This window comes from Taurulus bubalis, assembly GCF_910589615.1.
Source record: "Taurulus bubalis genome assembly, chromosome: 6".
In the NCBI taxonomy this organism is placed as follows: Eukaryota; Metazoa; Chordata; class Actinopteri; order Perciformes; family Cottidae; genus Taurulus; species Taurulus bubalis.
In genome coordinates, this window is record NC_136594.1 from 19,831,701 (window position 1) to 19,853,410 (window position 21,710).

The window sequence follows — 21,710 nt, forward strand, 5'->3', positions numbered from 1 at the left end:
ATTTGACTTGTGCACATGGCAACAGGACTGATAGTATCAATACAATACAAGACACTGACGTAATTATTTATCCAGATAAAATAACCAATAACAGGCAGTATGCAAATTAGTCATAGTCAACCCAAACTAAATACACCACTAATTCCCTTACATGTACTCTTAATATGCCTCTAAATTAGAAAATAAAACATTTTTAGGACAGCAGCATATGTTTCTGTGTCTGCTGACCTCGGTGGTGGAAAGTAACGTCAGCTGTACAGAGGTGCTGGACTTAAAATCAGCTTTGAGGTATTTGTTTGAGTATTTCCATTTACACTATACTTCTAAACATTTTGTTTGAGAGAGAAATGTTGCACTTCGTATTACTTTTAATTTATTTGATGGGTTTAGTTGCTCAGGACAATAGCATTTTAAATTATAAACATTGAATAACGTAGTCTATAACAAGAAATAAGCAGATATAGGGATATTAATGTGTCACTAAGTGACACAATAATATGTGTCACTAATTGAACTTGTCCTATAAGACATATGTATTAGCAAAACAACAGTGTTTACTATATTGTTGTTCATTATCTGTTTATACAACAGAATCCACACCAACATTGATATCTGCTTACAACTACAATATAGTATTTTATAAACCAAATATTGCATGCTTATTATGAATGCTAAATAAAAACAATATGATATAACTCACTTCATTCTGCATAATAAGCACTTTTATTGTTGATTCTTTTGCACCATTTTGCTGCTAAAAACCTCTATACTTTCTAGCATTATGCATTTAATTTAACTTGTCATATAGTGTTTGAGGTATTGCTTCTTTAACTGAAGTGATGGATTTAAATCGTTCTCCTAATTTAAAATAAAGTTCTCGAGCTACAAAACAGGACTTTGTAGATCAAAGGCCAGCAAACACGGCAGAGCTCAGTTGCCTTTGACCTACCAACAGATATCCCGTGACCCAGATGACCTGAGGAATCTTCAAAGACATATTCAAGCATTTGTGTATTTATGGGTTATTGACTCTTGAGTCAAAGGTTTCTTGCTGTGAGGAAGCGTTTGGAGGAACATCTTACGAAGAGGTTTTTGTTCCAGTGATGCGGTTCACCTCTCTCAAGTGAAGGTGAGAAGGAGGTGATGCATATGCAGAGGTGTGTGTCAAAGAGAAGAGATGTATTTTTGAGTATTTATTCATACGTGTGTGTATGTGAGTGTGAGACAAGCCTATGCTGAGAGAAAAAGAGAGAGAGGGAGAGAAGAGAGAGGGGAGAGAGTGATGTGTGTGGAGAATGAGTGGGAAGAAGGAGCCAGGCTCGTCTGCAGATTTAGATCAACCTTTTCATGGAAAGAGGACCCATGCTGTTTTCCTCTTTGGCCGTGGCTGACTGTATGAATTCATTATGCCTTTAGGGGAGCGCTCGTCCAAAAATCAGCACTGAAACCCCCGCGCCCCCCTGCCAACCCATCAATTGGGCCTACATTTATTATTTTGACCTTTCCTTTGCGGGGGAGTGACATCAAAGTGGATCCTCGACTAGTTCCTCTGTAAGGAGACGGAGGTGTCATCCTCACAGTGTGAGAGGCAGACTGCCGGCCTGCGCTGGTTTTTGTTGTCAGTGAAGAAGAGAGACGGAGTCTGGGTCAACATAATTAAAATGAGAATCAATTTGGTTGCGGTGCGTGGAAGGAAAACTGGATGAAACCAGGCTTGTTAATGTTTGGGCTTGTTTGTTTCAATTCAAATTTGGTATTTCAAATATATATTACTCCTACAACATTCAAAAAAATTGATCAATCAATCAAACCTTATATGTTATATGTGTTTGTAACTGTTTGATTTGTATTAAAATATCCCTTATGTATGATAGCAATATCAATATTAGTATTTGTCAAATTTGTTTCATATAAAGCATTAAAAACAAATTCACAATCTAATACCAATGATTGAAGCAGACAATGCCATTAATGGTAATTTAAAGACTATTAGTAACTTAAAACTATAACAATCTAAAAGCTTCCATAAGATGTATATAAGAGCAAAATATCTGCCCCTGTAGATACCACCAAAATTATTTTGCAATAAATTGGTTCAAATTGGCAAGTATATTTCCGGACATTTTAAGTTCACCAAGGAACTATTTTCCTTGGTGAAATCATTTAAAAGGATACATTTAACCAGATGTGATACTATGACCAACAGAAAACAGACAGTTATTTCCTAAAGTTGTTTAATTTAACTAACCCTAAGTACCAACATTTCAACTCACTGTAGATTTAAAGCTTTTGTGTTGTTTTATTTGAGGCAGAGCGGTGAGGATGTGGTTGAATGAAAAAGAATAACAGATGGTGTTAGTGTTCACCAAAAACAATGTCAGCACAGTGCTTCCTTGCGTCTCCAATGTTTTCTTACAGCCATTAACTTTGGTTGATGTAAAATGAACACCACAATATTTCATTTAATCTAGTTGACAATCCAAATGACAACCTTTTTTATTTCATTTCTACTTTACCTACCAATTTGGATTTTAACTCGAGTTAACACAAATACACATTTTGTAATGTTTTAGTACAGTTAGCTGATGTTTGAATATGTTTTTGGGGGAAGTTTTGTTTTTCCTACTATTATTTAATAGTTTGCATGTAAAAAAAAGAAGCTCTGAGACTGTGAAGAATATCTGTATACATATACTTATATACATAGTTTATAGAGCACATCTGTAAAGACTATTATACAGAAAATGAAGAAACCTGAGGTACAAAGTCTCCAACCTGATGAGATACATAAGACTCAAAGATCAAAGAGATCTGCAGCAGGACTGGCTCTGTGGCCGCTCGGCTCTCCTCTGCCATCCGCTCTTCAACATCTCTTCTCTGGCTCAACGGAGCACCAAGCACCTTCCCTTCTCAACAGAAAACTCATGTATTAAACAACATCGCCCTCCTCTCACTGCATAATGTAACACTCTCTAAATTTATCCTATCATTCTGTTTCTTTCTCACTCCTTGTTCAGACAGTATGCTCACACCACTATTAAAAGAAAACCAAGGTGGCTATTGCCATCATTATTTTCGTGATTATTTTGTTGCACTCAAAACTCAAAATATCAGTGAAAAGACGCATGATCATGAAAATACATACTATGTAAAGTGTGAGTATTATGGCTTATATAGTCTATTAATACATATTAAACCTTCATTACAATAATATGTATTACTGTCTCACCAAAACAATATAAAAATAGTAATTGTTCTTGATCGAGAAATCCTAATTTGTTTGCATTAATTTGATGTTCTTTGAGTCTGACATTTAAATTCTCTTTTTCCCCACTTAGAAATGACAACATAGTTCGACTTAATAAAACGAACAGTTCCGATTGATTTTCTTTCCAGCTTCTGTCTGCTGTACATTTTAAAGCTAAAAATGTGTGCAGCAGTCACTGACTTTATTCTTTTAACTGTAACCTGGACAGGACACGCTGAGTACATCAATTTGGTTAGTCTGGGTGACATACAACTTGGATAGGGATAATAAAAATGTAACATAAGGTATCTGAACATAAAAGGAACACGTTGAGTATGAGATGATTGTAAAACTTCATATATTGTGTTCATACAACAGAAATGCTGTTTCGTCCTTGGTCAAAGATACTGCAGTTTTCTTTTCTTTTTTTAAATCAACGTCAAATGCTTTACCAACAGGGCCATCTAGTGTCTGAATGGCCACACAACCACTCCGGTAGAAGCTGAGCCCAACCACAGAGAGATTGAGTTTCTGTCTACTGACCTGTAAGAACTGTCGCTGCAGGTTTAGCTATCGGACGGATGAACTGCGACAGCTCTCACTGCAAGATTTCAGCTCAACCACTGAACACGTTCACAGTGTGACGCAACTCTAGATCTGTTGGTGGACCTATTCATCACCAACAGATGGCAACACCGCATCATGACAAGAATGATGTAACACAGGACTGTGTTTTCTTCACTAGATAATTGGACGTTTGATTATGAACAAATTATAGTCTGTTGATGTGAAAATTCAACGATACATTAATACATGTTTAATTAATGTTGAATCCTGTAAAGGATTTTCAACAAATAAATTAGCATCAAGATGTCAATAATGAGTTAATGCTTTTTTGAAGATTTAGATCAGATATTGTTGATATAGATGTTATTTTTCGATCAATGTTTTATACCAATTTCACTAACAAAGACCACGGCAATAGCGATATGAGTTTACAGATCATTTATTGCGAGGAAAGAGAGGATCAGGTTAAGGAACTGGACCGGGGTCGAGGGATGAAGGGATGATTGTAGGCGCGGAAAGGATGAGGGTCGAGGGATGAAGGGATGATTGTAGGCGCGGTAACGAGAAGGGTAGAGGGTGTCGTGAAAAGAGGGTTGAAGGTGTCCGATGAGAGACTGCTGCCGTCCGGTGGCTAGAGGGAACGGCAGGGTGAAGACTCATGAGTGGGAGTTATCTCTTCTGAAGCTCTGGCTGTGCAGAGTCCCCAAAAGATTGCTTTTGTGGGACTACTGATAATATTATGAACCCAGACACCATGGAGTTTGATGTTCCGACGTATGTGGAATTTACACAACAAGCATAAAGCAGAACTAGTGGTTATTTCCATGGTGGATGAAGGAAACGGTATCCGTTTTACGGAGATAAGCCAGACGCAGTTCCTGGAGGAGTCGGTGAAATTCACCGAGCTGTGTGCGGCTATGGATGATGTTATGAACCCAAACACGAGGGCGTTTGATGTTCCGACATTTTTGGGACTTCCACAATAAGTATAAAGCAGAACTAGTGGTTATTTAATCCATGGTCGATAGCGGAAATGAAAGATCTTATTTATCTTATTTATTTTCTACGATGTAACAGGGTTGCTACGCATTTAATGCGTATGATGCAACGGATTCCTGTCGTTAGGGTGGCGAGCAGAGTAGCAACAAGGAGTTGAGACTACAAATAACCGCAGCGTAGGATGTGGTAGAATGATGGTAGCAATGGGAGGGGTGGTATAGGCCGTCGTAGTAGTGATTTGACTATTAATGAAGGTAGCGGTGGATGGCCGGATCGCGGTCCAGATGCAATTGCGATCTGTGGAAACCTGTGGGGCGAGAACGCACAAAGACTGAATCGAGCAAAGTTTGAAGTGTGCGTTAGCGGGACGTTAATTTGTGTGGGAGGGATGTAGATATTGGGGGTTGGTCGAGGAAATGAGGAGGTTATGATGGCGATTCGACTACTACTGAACGTAGGTGGAAGTCGGACCGGATCACGGACCGGGTGTAGTTTTGATCCATGGAAACCTGTGGAGCGAGAGAGCACAAAAAACAGTCAAGTGCCAGTTTTGCCAAGGAAGTGCTGGAGACGTGAGAGGAGGATGGAGTGGTTGATAGTGTTGAAGGCGCCGCTGAGGTCAAGGAGGATGAGGATGGTGAGGAAGCCAGAGTCAGTAGAGAGAAGTAGGTCGTTTGTGATTTTTGGTAGGGCGGTTTCAGTGCTGTGTTTTGAATGGAAGCCGGATTGGAAGGGTTTGTAGTAGAGATTATGGAGATTGAGGTGGGGATGTCGGGGTCAAGACAGCAGCAGCAAGTTCAAGTGTGTGTGTGTGTGTGTGTGTGTGGGTGGGGGGGATGCAGGCCTTGTCTAAGGAAGAGGGGAGGGGGTCAAGGACACAGGTTGAGGTCTTCATGCTGAAGACTACGGAGGAGAGGTCCGTGTCAGTGACTAAACTGAAGGATGAGAGTGAGTGGCTTGGAAGTAGGGGAGGGTCCTGTTGAGGACTGGGGGGTGAGGTAGTGGAGGGGGCAGCCAGCTGGTTGTGTATTGCAATGATTTTGTAGACATGAGTTGCATTTGCTGGTGGTGAAGGAGGTGGAGATGGTGGCTATGGGCTTGAGTAGTTTGTTGATGGTGGCGAAAAGTGTTTTGTGTTTGCTGAAGCCAGATTGGATGATGGAGGAGTAGTGAGAGGAGCGAGGGATGTAGGGTAAGGGATGGGGGTCGAGGGATGGAGGGACAAAGCAGTCTGGCTGTAGGGATTCGGGTCGAAGGACGAACGGATGTAGATATGGGGGGGTCAAAGAATGAATAAATCATTATAGTGATTTGAGTGCTACTGAACGTGGTGTAGCACTGGACGTCGGGCAGGATCACTGTCTGGGTGTAATTGTGATCCGTTGAAACCTGTGGGGCGAGAAGCACGAAGACAGAGTCAAGCAAATTTGGCAGTGTGCGTTAGTAGGATGTTGATCCCCGGACGGGATGGGGTTCGAAGGATGAAGGGTGGAGGACCCGTAATGGACCGCTGACTTCCGGTCGTGACTGGGGGACCGGAGACTCGTGGGCTTTGTGAAGTCTGGTGAGAGTGGATGTTTTCTGATAATGTTAGGGTTAGAATGGGTGTGCGTGAAGTGTGCGGAGAAAGGCCGGCGGCCGAGAAACCTTGATGGTATGGTCAGGGTTTGCTGGAGGCTGTGGACCTCGTATGACAATGGTCGGAGGCTGGTGCCTATGTGCTAAATTTCTTGCACGAGGAACAGAAATTGAGTCAGTGGTCAAGTTTTGAGTCCTGGGATGGAAGGCTCGAATGCAGAACTGGTGCCGGAGTCGGAGCGAAGTGTAAACTGTGTTATGACAAGACGATGGGATCGTCCTGTGTTCAGGATGTCTGACGGAGCGGTTTTCTGTATGAACTGCAAAAGTATTGGACCGTTCATGCCCCCGAAGATAGTGGAGGGAGATACGTTTGTGACTAGTGATTTTAATGTTTTATTGCTCGTTTGTTTAATTATTTGATAAGGGAGGAACGCCGGGCTTCTGCGGTGCGGGAGTCCGAGTGTGTTAGCTGTGTGCTAAGGGGTTGAGGAGGATGGCAGATTTGAGTAGTCTAAGAGATGGGTGACGTACAGGAGTTTGTGGACGTTAGTTGGGGTCCAGCCGGATAAGCGAGCCAAAATGAGGTTGTGTATGGCGGCCGGATGGGATGATTCGCCGCGAGCTTGGGATTCGGGGAAGAGCGAGCTGCGAAAGTTCGACGATATGACTTGGGTCTCGGTATTATCCTGATTGGACTGCTGTAAGCTAACTGCAGCTTCAGATGCGAATATAACGTGATGTGAATAGAAGATGCCGACTTGACGCCAAGTCGGTTCAAGAGTCGTGAATGGGAACTCGGCCGACTTGGGCCTGCAAAGGCTGGGCAAATTATGTTGCGGTGCAGGGTAAAGGGTAGGAGACTGTGACTGTTGTGAGTAGCTTGAAGTAGGTGGGAAGTGGCTGTTTGAGTGCAGAGTGACCGAGAGCGGTTTGCGATGCTCTCGGGATTGCGTGGAGATTAATTAGCTTAATTGAGAAAGTCAATTTAGTTACTGGCGAGAGTCGGTTGCCTGAGCGTGTGACGTGGTCTGTCGTCGGGGGTGGTCGAGCGGATGGGGCATGACGCGCTGGAGGTAATGCGGTTGCTAAAGTGAAACTGGTAGGAGGAGGGACGCTGGAACCGGCTGCTGAAAAAGCTGTGGAAAAAATGGTACGAAGCTGTGGAAAAAAATGTGGTCGTTAAGGTGGGATGGGTTGTGCTAGTGGGGGTGGGTGAAGGGGGACAGGGACACAGGAGGAGGCGTTTTTTGGCCGATGACTCTGATGCATCATTGGCTACTATGGCTGTAGCCATCTGCCATGGAGCGTTGGAGCTGCAGCTTAAGCTTTATCGTCATCGTATTACGTACGTACATTAGCTCTCTGCGTTTAACCCAGGAGCAGTAGGCTGCTGAAAACACTTCGTTGAGAACACTTCGACGTGCGACCTATGGGGAGACTGGGGATCAAGCTGGCTACCTTCTGGTTGCAGGACGACCACTCATGTAGGTAGTGGGTAGGTAGTGAAGTCTGGGAAAATAAATTGCGAGGTGAGAGGTCTCTGGTACAGAGGCAGCTTGAAGAAGGTGGGATGCGACCTGGCCCTCTGAGGGGACTGATGTGGATGGCTGAGTTTCTCCGGCCGTGAAATGCGTCGTGACGCCATCGTCGCTGCAACTGATGCAGCGCGGGAAACCCGGAAGAGCTCTGGGGGCTCGGAGATCGAGTGTTTGTGCCGATCTCGTGAACAGTTTTAAAAGTTTTTTATCGGGTGTTGCGTTCGATGGTTGCGTTCGATGGTTGCGTTCGATGGTTGCGTTCGATGGTTGCGTTCGGTGGTTTTGCCCGTCATTCAAGCACCTGGGTCTCCGGCAGCTGGGGGGCAGTGTGGGGGACAGCGAAGTCGTGATCTCCGGCGAGTGAGGAGGAGTGTTTACATCGGGTAAACTGTTAAAGATTTTGCTCGTCTGTCGCATGTCATGTCGGAACCGAGTCGAAAAAGAAGTGAACGGGTTTGATGCGCTTAAGTACGTAGGGCTCGGATGATTGGCTGAGTTCGGGGCGTGGTCTTCACTCCCAAACTATGTTTTTATAAAACACCATTATGCGTTTGTTGAAGGTTTTGCTACGCACTACAGATGGTAATGTTTCATGAATTATGTCTTAGCAAAACTGAGATAATACTCATATCAAAAGATTCAAGCACTCGTTGGCGGGGTCCAGGTAGGGCAAGACTAGGGTGACATAGACCAGGGGTGCCCAGTTGACCGGTCGATATTTAGCATTATTAATGTAGGTAGATCTTTTTCACTTGGCCATTTTAAAGGTAGCTTGCGAGCCAAAAAATTGTGGGCGAACCTGACCTAGACTATGGTGCCACGTTTCTGGTCCAAGGAAAAATGGAAAGTGAGACAGGAGATGGTGTGTGAGAATTGACGAAGATGGAGTAAGAGTGCAACAAGATCATATCCGAAAAGAAGACTGAACAACCCGGGAAGAGGTTGTCAAGCGGAACATCAATTGGTCAGACTGTTAGAAGATTCCAAAGGCAAGACTCAGATCCCTTACCAGGTCGACCTACGCCGCTAGAAGTGTGAGGGGCTGTCTGTATCTGCCAAGACCATGCCCTCTGCCTGAACTTATTTTGATGTCTGAGGGAAGTTTCTGGGCCTCAACCTCTCTAAAAACATAGCAGCCAGGTGGGAGATCGTAAGCACACATCCAAGGGGCAGATACAAAAATGGAGACAAAACAGACAAAGCTCGTTTCAAGACCAGGGTGAATCTGAGGTTGTTTTACCCGCTGACGAGCACCCTAACTCTGAACAACTCTTGGCATTCAACTTAATCAGTAAGTTTAAAGAACAAAACACTGGACAAAAAGTGTACTAACCTGGACCTGCTGCATTTTGTGGCAAAAGCTAAAAAAAATATCTGTTATATTTATATATAGATATAATATTTTACAACCATCAGCTAATTGCAGTGTGGTGAAAAATATATAAAAATTGCCTGCTGTTTAAGTTTTGCATAGATAATATAAACACATGAACTCCTCAAACACATCAGTGTCTCAGAAAATAAATTGGTCTCCACATTAAAAAAAAATGTTATGGTTGCTAACTGTGTACCAGAGGGACGTGTTCACACGTTGCAATAATGTCTGATAACACCTAACCCACAGGTGAATTCCATTCAAAGGTGTTAATAAACACATTTTAACATCAACACATGATGCAACCATATCCACTTTGCACATGCGAGCCATGGCCTCAACTGGGGCAGAAAGTTTGTGAGAACAAAGTGTTACTAATGAACATTGTCGATGGCTCCATGACACAGTGGGGCCTAAAACTGAAGAAGCCAAATGGAGTTCAGCTTTCATTCATTTTATTTACCCATGTCCTTTACCTACTGAGGCTTGTCAAAATGCATTCTATTAAAAAGGACCTATGTTATAATAGTACTAATATTAAAGTACATTTGTATAGCACTGATAAAAAACAGCATTACAAACACAGTACTAAGTCTGAAGCGATTCCTCAAGAAGCTTGATTATTAAAAACCGTTAAACCCCATACCTGGACGCGGGGGCTGCTCATCAATGATGAACAGATTGAACTGAAAGCGGCAGGAGGAGAGCTATTGATGGCACCAGGTGGGTAGCACAGTCCTACTTGGCTAATTATGGAGGCCCAAACTATTTTTTATCCGTTTACTCAATCCAATAATCGCTAGAATACTCGATTACTAAAAGAATCGATAGCTGCAGCTTTACAACAACCACAACAATAAAATGCACAATATTGTTTGATTAACGGGGCTAGCATAAGGAATAGACTGAAAAACAATAGAACATGATAATGACTCAATTTGTTTCAGCGTGCATTTCTTGTTTATGCAGGGTTTTTTATTAATTGTTAACTTTTAAATGCTGCAATTTAAATGTATCTTACTACCTCTGTGCCTTAACTGACTCCTTAAACTGAATTTCAATGTACTTTTTAAGGTGCAAATGGCAAATACATCTTGAATTACACTTCTGCAGCTATAGACACAGCTGCAGAAGCACACACACTGAGATAATGAGACAATATTTTAAACTGAACTGTGCTACTGCTGCGTAGTGACAATCATCAAGGTCCGGAGGCCAAACCATCAACAAACAGATTAACAGATAACTGTCCTGATCACTAAATATCAACAATCATTTCATGTGAGAGACAAAGTCTCCGGCAGAACTAAAGAGCCCAGAGGCAGCACGTTGCCAGAGACTCTGAGAAGGCCGGATTCAGCCGGGGGCCTTTTGAATTTGACTTTGGAAAACCAAGCTACTGTTATTGCCAGGGCTTGGTGTTAACTTTAACAAAGTCTTACAGTTTAGAGAAAGGCTTTCCATCACTTGCATGAAACTCATGTGCTGCTTCATGTCACATGGGATAAAAAAAAGTAGATGAGAGGAATCGACTGACAAAAGCAGATGATGATGAGGAGGATGACTAGGGAGTTGAGGAAGGCTTCAGTGGCGTCAGAGATAAGTGAGCTGCACTATGTCTTGTGCGTTCAGAGAGCTGCTTTAGCTCAGCAGGTTTGGGTCATCGCCTCCTCTGAGCACTGCATGATGGAGGGGGCAGAGCTCTGCTACCCTAGGCTCCTGAACTCCTCCTGCAGGGGTGTCATGCGTCCTCGATCTGAGACGGTCCTCCTCTACACGCTGCTCTCCTCCATCGCGGTGCTCACTGTAGCTCTCAACCTGCTAGTTATCATCTCAATCTCCCACTTCAGACAGCTCCACACGCCCACCAACCTGCTGCTGCTCTCCTTGGCCATCTCAGACCTCCTCGTCGGGCTGCTGGTGATGCCGGTGGAAACGGTGCGATTCATAGAAACCTGCTGGTTGCTGGGCGACCTCATGTGCGCCCTGTCCTACATTATCGGCTTCAGTCTCACCTCAGCCTCTGTGGGGAACATGGTGCTCATATCGATCGATCGCTTTGTCGCCATTTGTTACCCTCTGCAGTACCCCAACAAAATCACTCGCGGCAGAATTGAGCTGTCTGTGTGTCTGTGCTGGGCCGGCTCGTTCCTCTTCAACGGGCTCATCTTGAAGGACCATCTCAGTCAGCCAGACAAACACAACTCCTGCTACGGGGAGTGCATGGTGGTGATTAACTATGTCTCCGGCACGGTCGATCTTGTGTTCACGTTTGTCGGCCCCTGCTCGGTCATCCTCATTCTGTACATTAGAGTGTTTACTGTGGCTGTGTCTCAGGCGCGCGCCATGCAGTCTCATGTTACGGCGGTCGGTGCACTTACAGTCACCGCAAAGAAATCAGAGAGAAAAGCAGCCAGGACTCTGGGTGTTGTCATACTGGTGTTTTTGATGAGTTTCTGTCCGTATTACTACCCCTCTCTCGCAGGTCAGGACATCTCAAACAGTGCTTCGTCTTGGGCCATTGTGTCCTGGCTGCTGTTTTTTAACTCTTGTTTGAACCCACTCATTTATGCTTTTTTCTATCCGTGGTTTAGAAAAGCTATCAAGTCAATTGTAACCCTGAAGATACTGGAGCAGAACTCCTCTCAAGCAAATATAATTTGAAGTGACTGCACACTTTTTTTCATGAGCTACATCTCCTGACTACTTATCTATGCCAGCATGTTGTTTAGCATTAATTGCCTGAACAGACTGAACCTGATGAACAGGTTCTCTAGCGTGGTTTGGGCTTTGTTAATGCTCCGGTCACAGCATTGTTACTGCACGAGGATTTGGTGTAAAATAATGTCAGTAGAAGATAATAGAAGGCACAATTTGGAATTTAGTGACATTTTTCCCCTAGTCGAGTATTAAGGAAATAGTTAAGTTGGGTGAAAATGTATATAATATAGTCTCAGAAATTCCACTTGAACACAGAATTATTTTGGTAATGTGTGACTCATACATGTCAGGATTCAGCAGCAATGCCAAACTAATGCCTAAACCACAACCACTTTATGAGGAAATGTTTAAAAGCAGACTTCAATATTTATCTCTCCCCTGGTTTAGTAAAATTGTTAATGCTCTTGTGATAAGATAATAAAGCCTTGTTTCTATCAGATTAACAATCTAGTCGGAGAAAGAGTTACAATGGATGACACAAGATGCAATGTCTGTAGAGATTAAGAACAATAAATGTTTTAACATTACATCTCAAGAAGCTTTATTATGTTTTGAATAAATGAGCCGTTTCTTATAGAACGGACCAATATGGAAGGGAAAAGACTGCAGGGAAAGAACAAATGACAAAAACAAATAGATATATTGTACAAGAAAATAGCATATTTTTTTGGTTTATGCTGATGGTGTTTAAATAAACACAATGAAGACATTTTAATGAAACGCTTTCATTTATTTTGTAAAAATAACTATAGAGAAACTAATATTTACAGTTTGGTTTATTACAGGGTTATGTTAAAAACAGGTTTTAACAAAAAAACTTTTGATGCTGCAGTCATCTTCTGGATTGGGTCTGGGGTCGTCTGATCTCTGTAGCAGACAGAACAAACAATATATGAAACATACAAGCAGACAGCAGACTTTCTTGTTCTAGTCACTTGCCATTCATACATCTATTCATTCTATGTATTCTTGTCTCAAGCAAGTCTAATATACTACGTGGTGCTAAAAGGTCAAACAAAGGATGTTTTTAGGAAGCATGTTAGACATTTAAATGTGCATCTATTTAATTATGGTAGGTCAAATATGTGTGTGATTAAACAATAAATACCAGGGATTTCATGTGGCCAAAAGTCCTCACAAGCTGGACACCGCGGCTCTGATCTCCCTTTGAAGTATCTGGCCACACATGGGTTGTGTATTTTTATTCCACAGGTAGGATTCTCACAAATTTGGCACTGGAAAAAGAATTTGATCAGATTAATATTGTGTACTCATTTTGTTAAGATCAGGTCACACATTTACTGACCCAATGCAAAAGTGATTGTTTACAAAAGAGACCAACATCAATGCAAGATAAAAAACAGACATAACCATATGAAACTGTTGCACTGCAGAAACACAATCACAATATTAAAAGATTATTATTTGTCATTCATATTTATGTTGTTACTCAAGAGCAAGTCTGTGTGACTTCCCCACGTGATTTGCTTCTTTAAATTATAACCATTACTGCTTTGATTCCTCCGATTCTTTTTACCAGACAGCTTAAAATAGTACAATTATCTAATTGTTTTTATTTATTTATCGTCACATTGAGGAAAACAAGATATACGTTATGGCATTGCCTTTAAATTATAAAACTGAGGGCGAAGATAATTTATTATGAATTAGTGTAATTATATAGAAGCCTTCAAATAAAAATATTTTTCGCAAACAAACAGCATATTTTCCTTCTAATGAAATTGCTACTACTGAAGTACTGAAAATAGTATTGAGAGTTTCTAAATGACAGAACTAAATCTAGTGCATTTTATTCATCCCAGGGTATACAGTTTATAATAAATAACAGAGGGAACATTTACCTGTAAGGCGATGTTGTGACAGATGTGGCACACTTTGACTTGCTCCTGATACATTGTACGAATGTATGGCTCCATCTCTATAATACATCTGGCGGACAAAGCGTATTCACCCCGTTTCTACATGAATGAACAAAAATAAATTACACACAGAATAAACAAAGAGCAAGGAGTGTTTAAATATTACAGCAAAGAGAAGATTTCATCTGCTTAGTAGACTTAAGTTGGTAATGAATGATTTTAATTTGAAAGAAATCCACATTACAAACGTAGATCAAAGCTACAAATGCAATAAAAGTGCTTAATCGATGTTAAAACATAGCTTTTTGTCCAAACAAAAATAGAGTTCACAGTTCGTAGAAAATGGAGCAGAGAGAACATATCCTAAATTGCATTTTGACATCCTGTTGGAATCAATGTGCTTTACCTCACTGAGCCATCTGTCATGCACGAGTCGGTTCAAGAGGTGCTCCGTCTCGCTCTTCTTCAGCTTTTTGATGGTCAGTGTGTCGGCGCTGTTCAGAATGTCAGTGGAAGAGGCCGTGCCGCTCTCAGAGCCGACGATCAGGTCCATCTGAATCAGAGCAGCTCAAAGTTATTCATGACACACTTGACACACTGAAGAAGGCAGAGCCCAAACATCTGTGGTAAAATCGGACATTGAAAACTGGATAAAAGAAACAGTCCAACAGATTTGGCTGTTCGGACCCTTTTGGACTAAAGATTCAAACTCTCACTATGCTTTGTCTGCCAGCTACTTTTCCTTATTTTAGTATTATTTTGGATGGTGGAAGATTTTTTTTTTTTAATTGACCTGTTTAGTGGAGACGTGCGATATGAGACGTACTACTACAAAAGTAGTATTTTATTATAAGACTGTTGTACTGGTTTGCATTACATCTATTTTGTCAGGTCACAGTATAAATAGCAGTACTGTGCAAGACAAGAGCATAACAGTAATCAGATTTTTCTATTTTCATTATAGCCCCAACTTTTAAAATACGAGTCAGAACGGTGCTGAAAAGTGATTACAAAATGTCAATATGCAGGATTTCCTTCGGTAAATTTAACTCACCGTTTTCCTAAACAGCTCCAGCTCATTGTCGGCATAATCTGACGACATTCTGGTGACGTCAGTCTCAGCCATGTTCACCTGGACAGTGTTCAAGTAAAACAGGGATTAACCATTTATGACCAATGGAACGGGGACCACTGGTGGGCAGCAGAGCACCATCCAGTGGGCTGCGCAGGTACTGCCAAATGGTTAGATTAAATAAATAAAAAATTGTATTTGGAAATTTACAAAGATAGTTATTTCAATGTATCAATGTTCACAAAAAATAAAAACATAAAGCATAATTTCAATGACCAGTTACATCTGAATACAATGTTAACAATTAAAACACATAATTAGGTAGAGACAAACAAGCGAGACAACAGTCCCGTGGATGCAGTGACACAAAATGGATCGCTTTTGAAATGAAGAACAGATGTTGACAACTCAGCACCAGAAAAAGCTCCAACGTGTCTGGTGATGAAATATGACCCTGAATACATTACATTTGGATTAATAATGACTGCCAGTGATAGTTGAGAGTCTGCTGAATATTTATTATGGTCATTACAGCTGATCGTGGCATAAAATATATTTACAACCAAGTTAGTTTTTTTTGTCATGTTGATGTTTTTATCATTTATTTGGGAAGATGGTCCCAATTTAAAATCAAAATTGTTAATGCATTTTGTGGCCATTAATGATACATTATCACAACATAATGTGGTTCTCAATCAGTCCCAATCAACCCCACAGCCAAATTACAGCAGCTGCTGGTATAAAAAAAAAGCTTAAAAACAGATGTTGTTAATTGGTCAAATACTGTATCACCATCTGAAAGATGACCAATAGTGGTCATTGAATACATTATTATTTGTGTATGTTTGACTTTGCAATACATGCAGGCAAAGCAAATTTAAATTTGTGACAGAGTTGGACTTCACATCACCAGTTCTGTGTGTTAGAAAAACCGGCCTGACAATGCAGTCCCAGTAAAAGGCTTAAACCCACTTACCAAGGCGTAGAACTGGTGCCCATTGTCTTCAGACATCCCTTTTCTAATCTGCATGAACATAGGCTGCAGCTTTGAATTAATGGCATCAATGAAATCATCCAGTTTGTCAGGGGTGTGCGGTGCTGCAAAAAAAGAAAGAAACTTTGTCAGTATCAAGAAGTATCATATTTGCAATTCCCCTGACTCCTCAAATAATTTTTCTTGTGCTTTTCAACCCATATTGAAAATGTCCATCTGAGTGGAAATGTGTCTTTGGCTTCTCCCAAGTACAGCAAAGGTGCATACAATACAAATAACACACCATTAAAAACATATACATATACAGTATACAATGGCGCAAATGGCCAGGGAGAAGCAAATACATTCGTTATTATGGAGATTTCAATGTCTGTCTAATTCAACATTTTCTTAAGTTGGTGGAAACATAGAATTTAACTTAAAAGGTGAAAATGCAAAGTAGACAAAGGACTTTGACTTAAGGCACAATATGTACTGCACCATGTCCTGATACAGAGGTGAGCTCATCTCATTCTGGATGAATCACATTATACACTGTATATAAGATGACTCACTGTTGTGGGTGTCACAACAAAACTGGTAGAGCGTCCTCACGCCTTGTTCATCAACGATGCCATTGGACATCATGGTCTGTAGGAACCGTCGATGGCTGTCTCCCATCTGTCTTGACATGTCTCGTGACTGATGCAGACAAACATGTGTGCAGTGTTATACTTACAACGTATTGAGAAATGGCTGTTAAAGTAAACCAAACAATCACATTATCCAGTTAAGACAACAGACACCCATCAAGGAATCACCATTTTTAGTCGAGTATTTATCAACAAAAACAACAGATTTCAGTCTGGATTAAAACTGCAACTATGCTTTAATGTGAGCTGCTGGTGGTTGTAACGGACACCTGACGTTAACAACCAAACATAAAAGTAAGTTGACATGTTTCTAAAGATGAAGACCATGTACAAACCAATTTACGTTACGTCAGTGGCCAACTAAAGTTGAACGTGTGCATTGGGCTTTACTTCGTCTCTACCATATATTTTAGTAATTTAGGTATCTGACGTTAATGCTCCAGCAAGTGCTTCAACAACCGCAGTGGCGTTAGCTAACCGTTAACCGTAAACTGTTGCTAGCCCGCGCCAAGTTGGAGATTTTGTCGGTTCACGGTTGACCACAGATATTTGCGGATGAGCTTCATAGAGAATTAAAGTTTGAATAATTTTCAGAAACGCGCTTATATAGTCAAAATAAGTCGTGGACAAGTTTACCAAGAATCCTCCAGGCTGTGATCAACGCTTCTGGTTAGTTTGAGTTTCTTCTTCTTCTCTTCCGTGTCTACTTCCGGTAGCTATGCGGTGAGTTAGCGCCCCTTGCTGTGCACCATTGTGCCACAAAAAAACAAAAATTAAAACAAAACAAAAAAAGTTTCTCACCAAACACTGAACATATTGTTGCTGTACGCGTATTTCCGTCCATGTTTATATTCACAGCAATATAAACTCAACATATTGACAATTCTCTCATATTCAATGCTTTAGTCGCAGAGCTGCAACATATTTTTGGAAACGAAAAAAAAGGATCATTGATCCTATGCAATTACATTTTCCATTGATAAATTAATGCAAAAGAGGATGGCTGTCAATGAGGAGTGTTGGCATTATGTTATATTAAAGTCTACGGCAGAAGTATGACTGACTCTGCCCAGGCACAGCTGCACATAATAATAATCAGGACAATACAGTATTTGTTTTGGCTTCCATAAATACTGTGACTTGTGACACACACCAGGAAGTCTGTTTGGAAAGATTACAACTAGATTCATATAGCAAAGTTCAGTTCAGCTGTTGAGTTTGGGCTAAGTGGCTGCTATTTTATTGGCCTCATTTTCCATACAAGAGTAACACCTGCTGAGTTTTTTTCCATCAGCCCTGTGTGCAGGTGGGCCTCTGCAGCCCTGTCTGTGTTAAACCAGACACAGCTGTGTGTATTGCGTAGCTTTAATGGGGCAGAGACTTGAAGTCTACTGCTACTTAATATTGCAATCTACGTGAACTCTATTTTTAATTGACTATTGTGCTATATGGTTGATTCACACGTTTAAGCTGTGAAATGTCCAATTTGAAGGTGATAATGAAGGGTAACAGTACATTTCAAATGTTATCTTGCTTGTTATGAGATTAACATGGAAGTGTGTTGACTGGGTAGGCATGTTAAGAGTACTTGACCTGAACTTAATGAATTACTGTTACAATAAGACAATGCATCAAGTGTTACAGTATTTGTGCTATCAATAAATACATCTAAATCAATAGTTCAACAGTGCCCAAAAAAGTTAGTGCTAATAGTTAACAGCAAACAAGATTTATTCTAAATGCTTTATTACACTAACAAATTAAATAAGAACATATAATACAAGGTGTCTGAGTCTTTGATTACAATATAGCCTATTATTAACATTATTTAATTACAGTATCCAATGTTATCATGTTTTACGGCAGCATGTAACCCTAATATTCCTCAACATTATCCCAAATCTTCTGAGGCTCTTCTGTTAAGAGTCAGTCAACAATTTCAAGTTCATAAGGTGTCATAAAATAGACGGGTTATCATAATGGTGTTCATCATAATCAGCGAGTTGGCATGTGCACCAATACCTCGTTCATGTGAAAGGCAAACCATTTATATGGTTTTCTGATATTCCAATAACCTCAGTTTACATAACCCGCTTGTTAAGCTGGTCAACCCTTTAGGAAACATTTTATTCTCCGCCCACAACCCTAAACCAGAATTAAAAAAATTAAAAAAGACCAGTAACCAGGTTTGATATTTGGATTACGTTGACGCCGAGTCTTAGGTACAGTGGGTAAAATGATTGCGGTGTTCAAAACAGTATGCATTTTAGAGTACTGCAATTAAATCAAATCATGAATGTTTGTGAAAACACATGATATCGAGGTTGTGTTCACGTCATTACTTAAGGGGCAAACACACAAACTTGATAAACTCGACTACTGTCATATCCTGACAACACTGCCCCGTCCTTGCTTCTTTTTTGTTGGAGAATCTCAAATTTCAGTTGTTTAATTACAAACCACTGCTGAGTTTTATCTAGACATCTAGAACAATCAATCCAAGTTAACAGTATATTTGCAAAGATGGTTCTTCTGTCTGTCCTCCAGGACCTTTCTGGAATGACAAAGCAAGGTCTTGACAATAATCTCAGAGATGGAAGTATAGACACCGACATTAGCATTTTAACAAGTATCCTATAGTGACATTTACTTGCTCACCGCATGAAAAAAGAAAAGAAAAATAAATTGGGAGTCCTGTCCTAAACAATTTGTACTTTCTTCCAGAAGAGTTCACATCAGCAACAATTCGGATCATGTGTTGCACTTGTTGAGACTTGTGACATAAATTCAGGAAAGAAACTAAACTCGTCATTACTGTTAAGTCAAAACTGAACAAACAGCATGTGCAATAGAAAGTTGTTCACGGTGCGATCAATCCTTAGTAATGTGGTTGGCAAAGCTAGGCATGGGTCACTCCCTCTCCCAGTTTTGGCCTCTTGTGGGGACTCGACAGATTCTCCGTCTTGCTCTCACACAATCCAACTTATCCAACTGTATTTTTAGCTCAGATCTGAGCACAGTAGGCTTCTTTTTTTAGCCCACCGTTGCCATCACGGTCTTATTTCTCCAAAGTGCCCATTGTTGACTCTGTGCTTTTTGTCCGATCAAATGTCTTTATCCTTTAAGTTGGCAGCAGTTGGCTGAGAAAACACCACACCTGAGGACCAAACGTAAGAAGGAGAATGAAGAGATGACAACAAAGCGTTTTTCTTTCATAAAAAGTCAGCTGAGAACCACCGGTTTCCCGCCACAAAGAGAATAATAGCAGTTATATGTGGTTTGTACCTTGTGTTTTAGTGGCTGGTAGGAAACGGTCCATGTGTGTTGATGGACTGTTGCAATTTTTCCTCTTTGGCCCTTCTGCTGTGGCAAAGCTGTGGATTAACACACAAACAGTCACAGCATTTAAAAATGTAACTATAAATTCAGATCACACTCAGACTAAAAAAAAGACAATACATCCTGATTATTTTTCACAAAAAATACAGCACTTCACACCGTTCTCTTCTCCATGAAGCTGGACAGGAATTCGTCGATGTCTGCGCGTCCCTCCAGGAAGTTTTCAGCCGTCTCCTCCGACTCCTCCTCAGCCTGGTGGGCTGCAACTTTTAACCGAGCCTGTAGAGTACTAAGACTGCAACTCTAGTGGGGATGAAAAACAAAAGTAAGAAACAAAAAGACAAACATTTCCAGTGGCGTGCGTTAAGGTAAACCAATGTGGTCTTTTGGTTGACTGAGAGGAAGAGCATAATCCCATCTAATAGAAAAGGATCCTCAACAGGTGAGGGTTTATGTGTAGTAGGAGACAGATGCTGACATGTGGTTATTAGTTAAGTCTGGACTGAAATTTATATTCAGTTGCTGCTTCACATGTCAGGCATCATTTGAATTTGTTTATGAACGTGCTCCATTAGTCTATTTTGTACATTTTGAATGCACTGGCACCTTATTTATATTAAAAGTTAAATGAATAAAAATCTCATTGTATATCAATTCAGTTTCATTGTGAATTACGAGCTGAGTATCACTGGCGTAGCCTCTTACCTCACTGAGATCATGCTGTCTCTGCATTCTTGTTTCAAAGGCCAGCTTCATCTGAGTCAGCTGTTCGTACTGTCAACGGACAAAAACAGGCATCACGAGCTGCGAGACAATAGCATGCATGTGTTTGTAGTGTGCGTCTGTTTGAAAGAGAGCACAAGAGACAGGATGTAATATCTGACCTTGTAGAGCATTTCTTGTCGTTTTCCTTCTAGCTGCGGCTCCATCTGAAGGTTTTTCTCTGTAAATGACAAACAGAGATGCACACATCTTTGAAACGGTCATCTAAACGTACTCTTCTTTTTCATGATTGACCGTCAAGACCTTTTGTCGAGGAGCAGAAGAGGAACTTACTAGCTGTGTCTACTATATTGGTGACCAGCTCCTCTTTATCACTGGTGACCTGTTTCAGTTGTGGCAAAGTCACAAAGAACTCCAGTAACACATCCTCGTTTTCAGACATGTCCGACAACTGGGTCAGACTAGGAGGAGGTAAAGATGGGTAGAAGTACAGCAGTAAGTTAGAGAACAAAGACATACAACAGAATGTTTCCCCTAACATTATAACATGCTGACACAATGTCTCAGAAAATATAAAATATGTTTAAGTTGACAGTATTTGGGAATACATTACTTCAAGTCACAGAGTTCAGAAAAAGACTCAGGTATCTCAGGCATCTTGTACATGTGTCCGTTTAGTCCAGCCTGAAACACACAACAAATCAGTATCAGCAAGTCACATTCTTCAAGGAATTTATGTCAACACTAGATTAGTCTGAACCCGGGCAATCAGTTGCAGGGAAAGACATCTAAACTGGAAGCTTTGCTTGGAAGATCCTGGGTTATCACACAATTCATGTTATAAAGAGGTTGATGAACATGAAGCTTTGAAAAACTGTCAATGCTTGACTAGATGCTTGGCTTGCTTCATGAACATATTTACTTCACTTTATGAAAACGCACAGCTCATATCATACACCTCTATGCATTCATTACGGACGTAATCAATCCACATGTGTACAATATCCGTCATCATTTTACCTGGCAGTCTCCAGTGGGAACA

The 21,710-nt window shown here is 40.9% G+C and overlaps 3 protein-coding genes across 3 annotated transcripts in view; 1 reads left to right on the forward strand and 2 right to left on the reverse strand.

Moving 5' to 3' along the window:
- Window positions 1-10,990: 10,990 nt before the first annotated feature.
- Window positions 10,991-11,971, forward strand: LOC306737478 (trace amine-associated receptor 13c-like; the record flags this gene model as incomplete). The annotated part of the gene is made up of 1 exon (XM_079219211.1): window positions 10,991-11,971. One exon carries the CDS (start codon window positions 10,991-10,993, stop codon window positions 11,969-11,971), a length of 981 nt encoding a protein of 326 aa, XP_079075337.1.
- Window positions 11,972-12,786: 815 nt separating this feature from the next.
- Window positions 12,787-17,292, reverse strand: nsmce1 (NSE1 homolog, SMC5-SMC6 complex component). Its single transcript, XM_079219883.1, has 8 exons — window positions 17,243-17,292; window positions 16,529-16,655; window positions 15,957-16,078; window positions 14,963-15,040; window positions 14,315-14,461; window positions 13,891-14,007; window positions 13,137-13,263; window positions 12,787-12,895 (listed from the first exon to the last, which is right to left on the reverse strand). The coding sequence occupies exons 2-8, from the start codon at window positions 16,644-16,646 to the stop codon at window positions 12,861-12,863; spliced, it is 744 nt and encodes a 247-aa protein (XP_079076009.1). The 5' UTR covers window positions 16,647-16,655; window positions 17,243-17,292; the 3' UTR covers window positions 12,787-12,860.
- A 1,049-nt stretch (window positions 17,293-18,341) lies between these two features.
- vps37a (VPS37A subunit of ESCRT-I) overlaps window positions 18,342-21,710 on the reverse strand; it is a 9,379-nt gene continuing 6,010 nt past the window's right edge. The window contains exons 5-12 of the mRNA XM_079220294.1: window positions 21,689-21,710; window positions 21,282-21,352; window positions 21,002-21,129; window positions 20,830-20,888; window positions 20,651-20,719; window positions 20,105-20,248; window positions 19,892-19,980; window positions 18,342-19,763 (exon numbers count right to left, since the gene is read on the reverse strand). The exon at window positions 21,689-21,710 is cut by the window's right edge and continues 186 nt beyond it. Coding sequence (XP_079076420.1) covers window positions 19,900-19,980; window positions 20,105-20,248; window positions 20,651-20,719; window positions 20,830-20,888; window positions 21,002-21,129; window positions 21,282-21,352; window positions 21,689-21,710 — 574 coding nt within the window. The 3' untranslated portion in view covers window positions 18,342-19,763; window positions 19,892-19,899. The remainder of the gene's footprint in view (window positions 19,764-19,891; window positions 19,981-20,104; window positions 20,249-20,650; window positions 20,720-20,829; window positions 20,889-21,001; window positions 21,130-21,281; window positions 21,353-21,688) is intronic.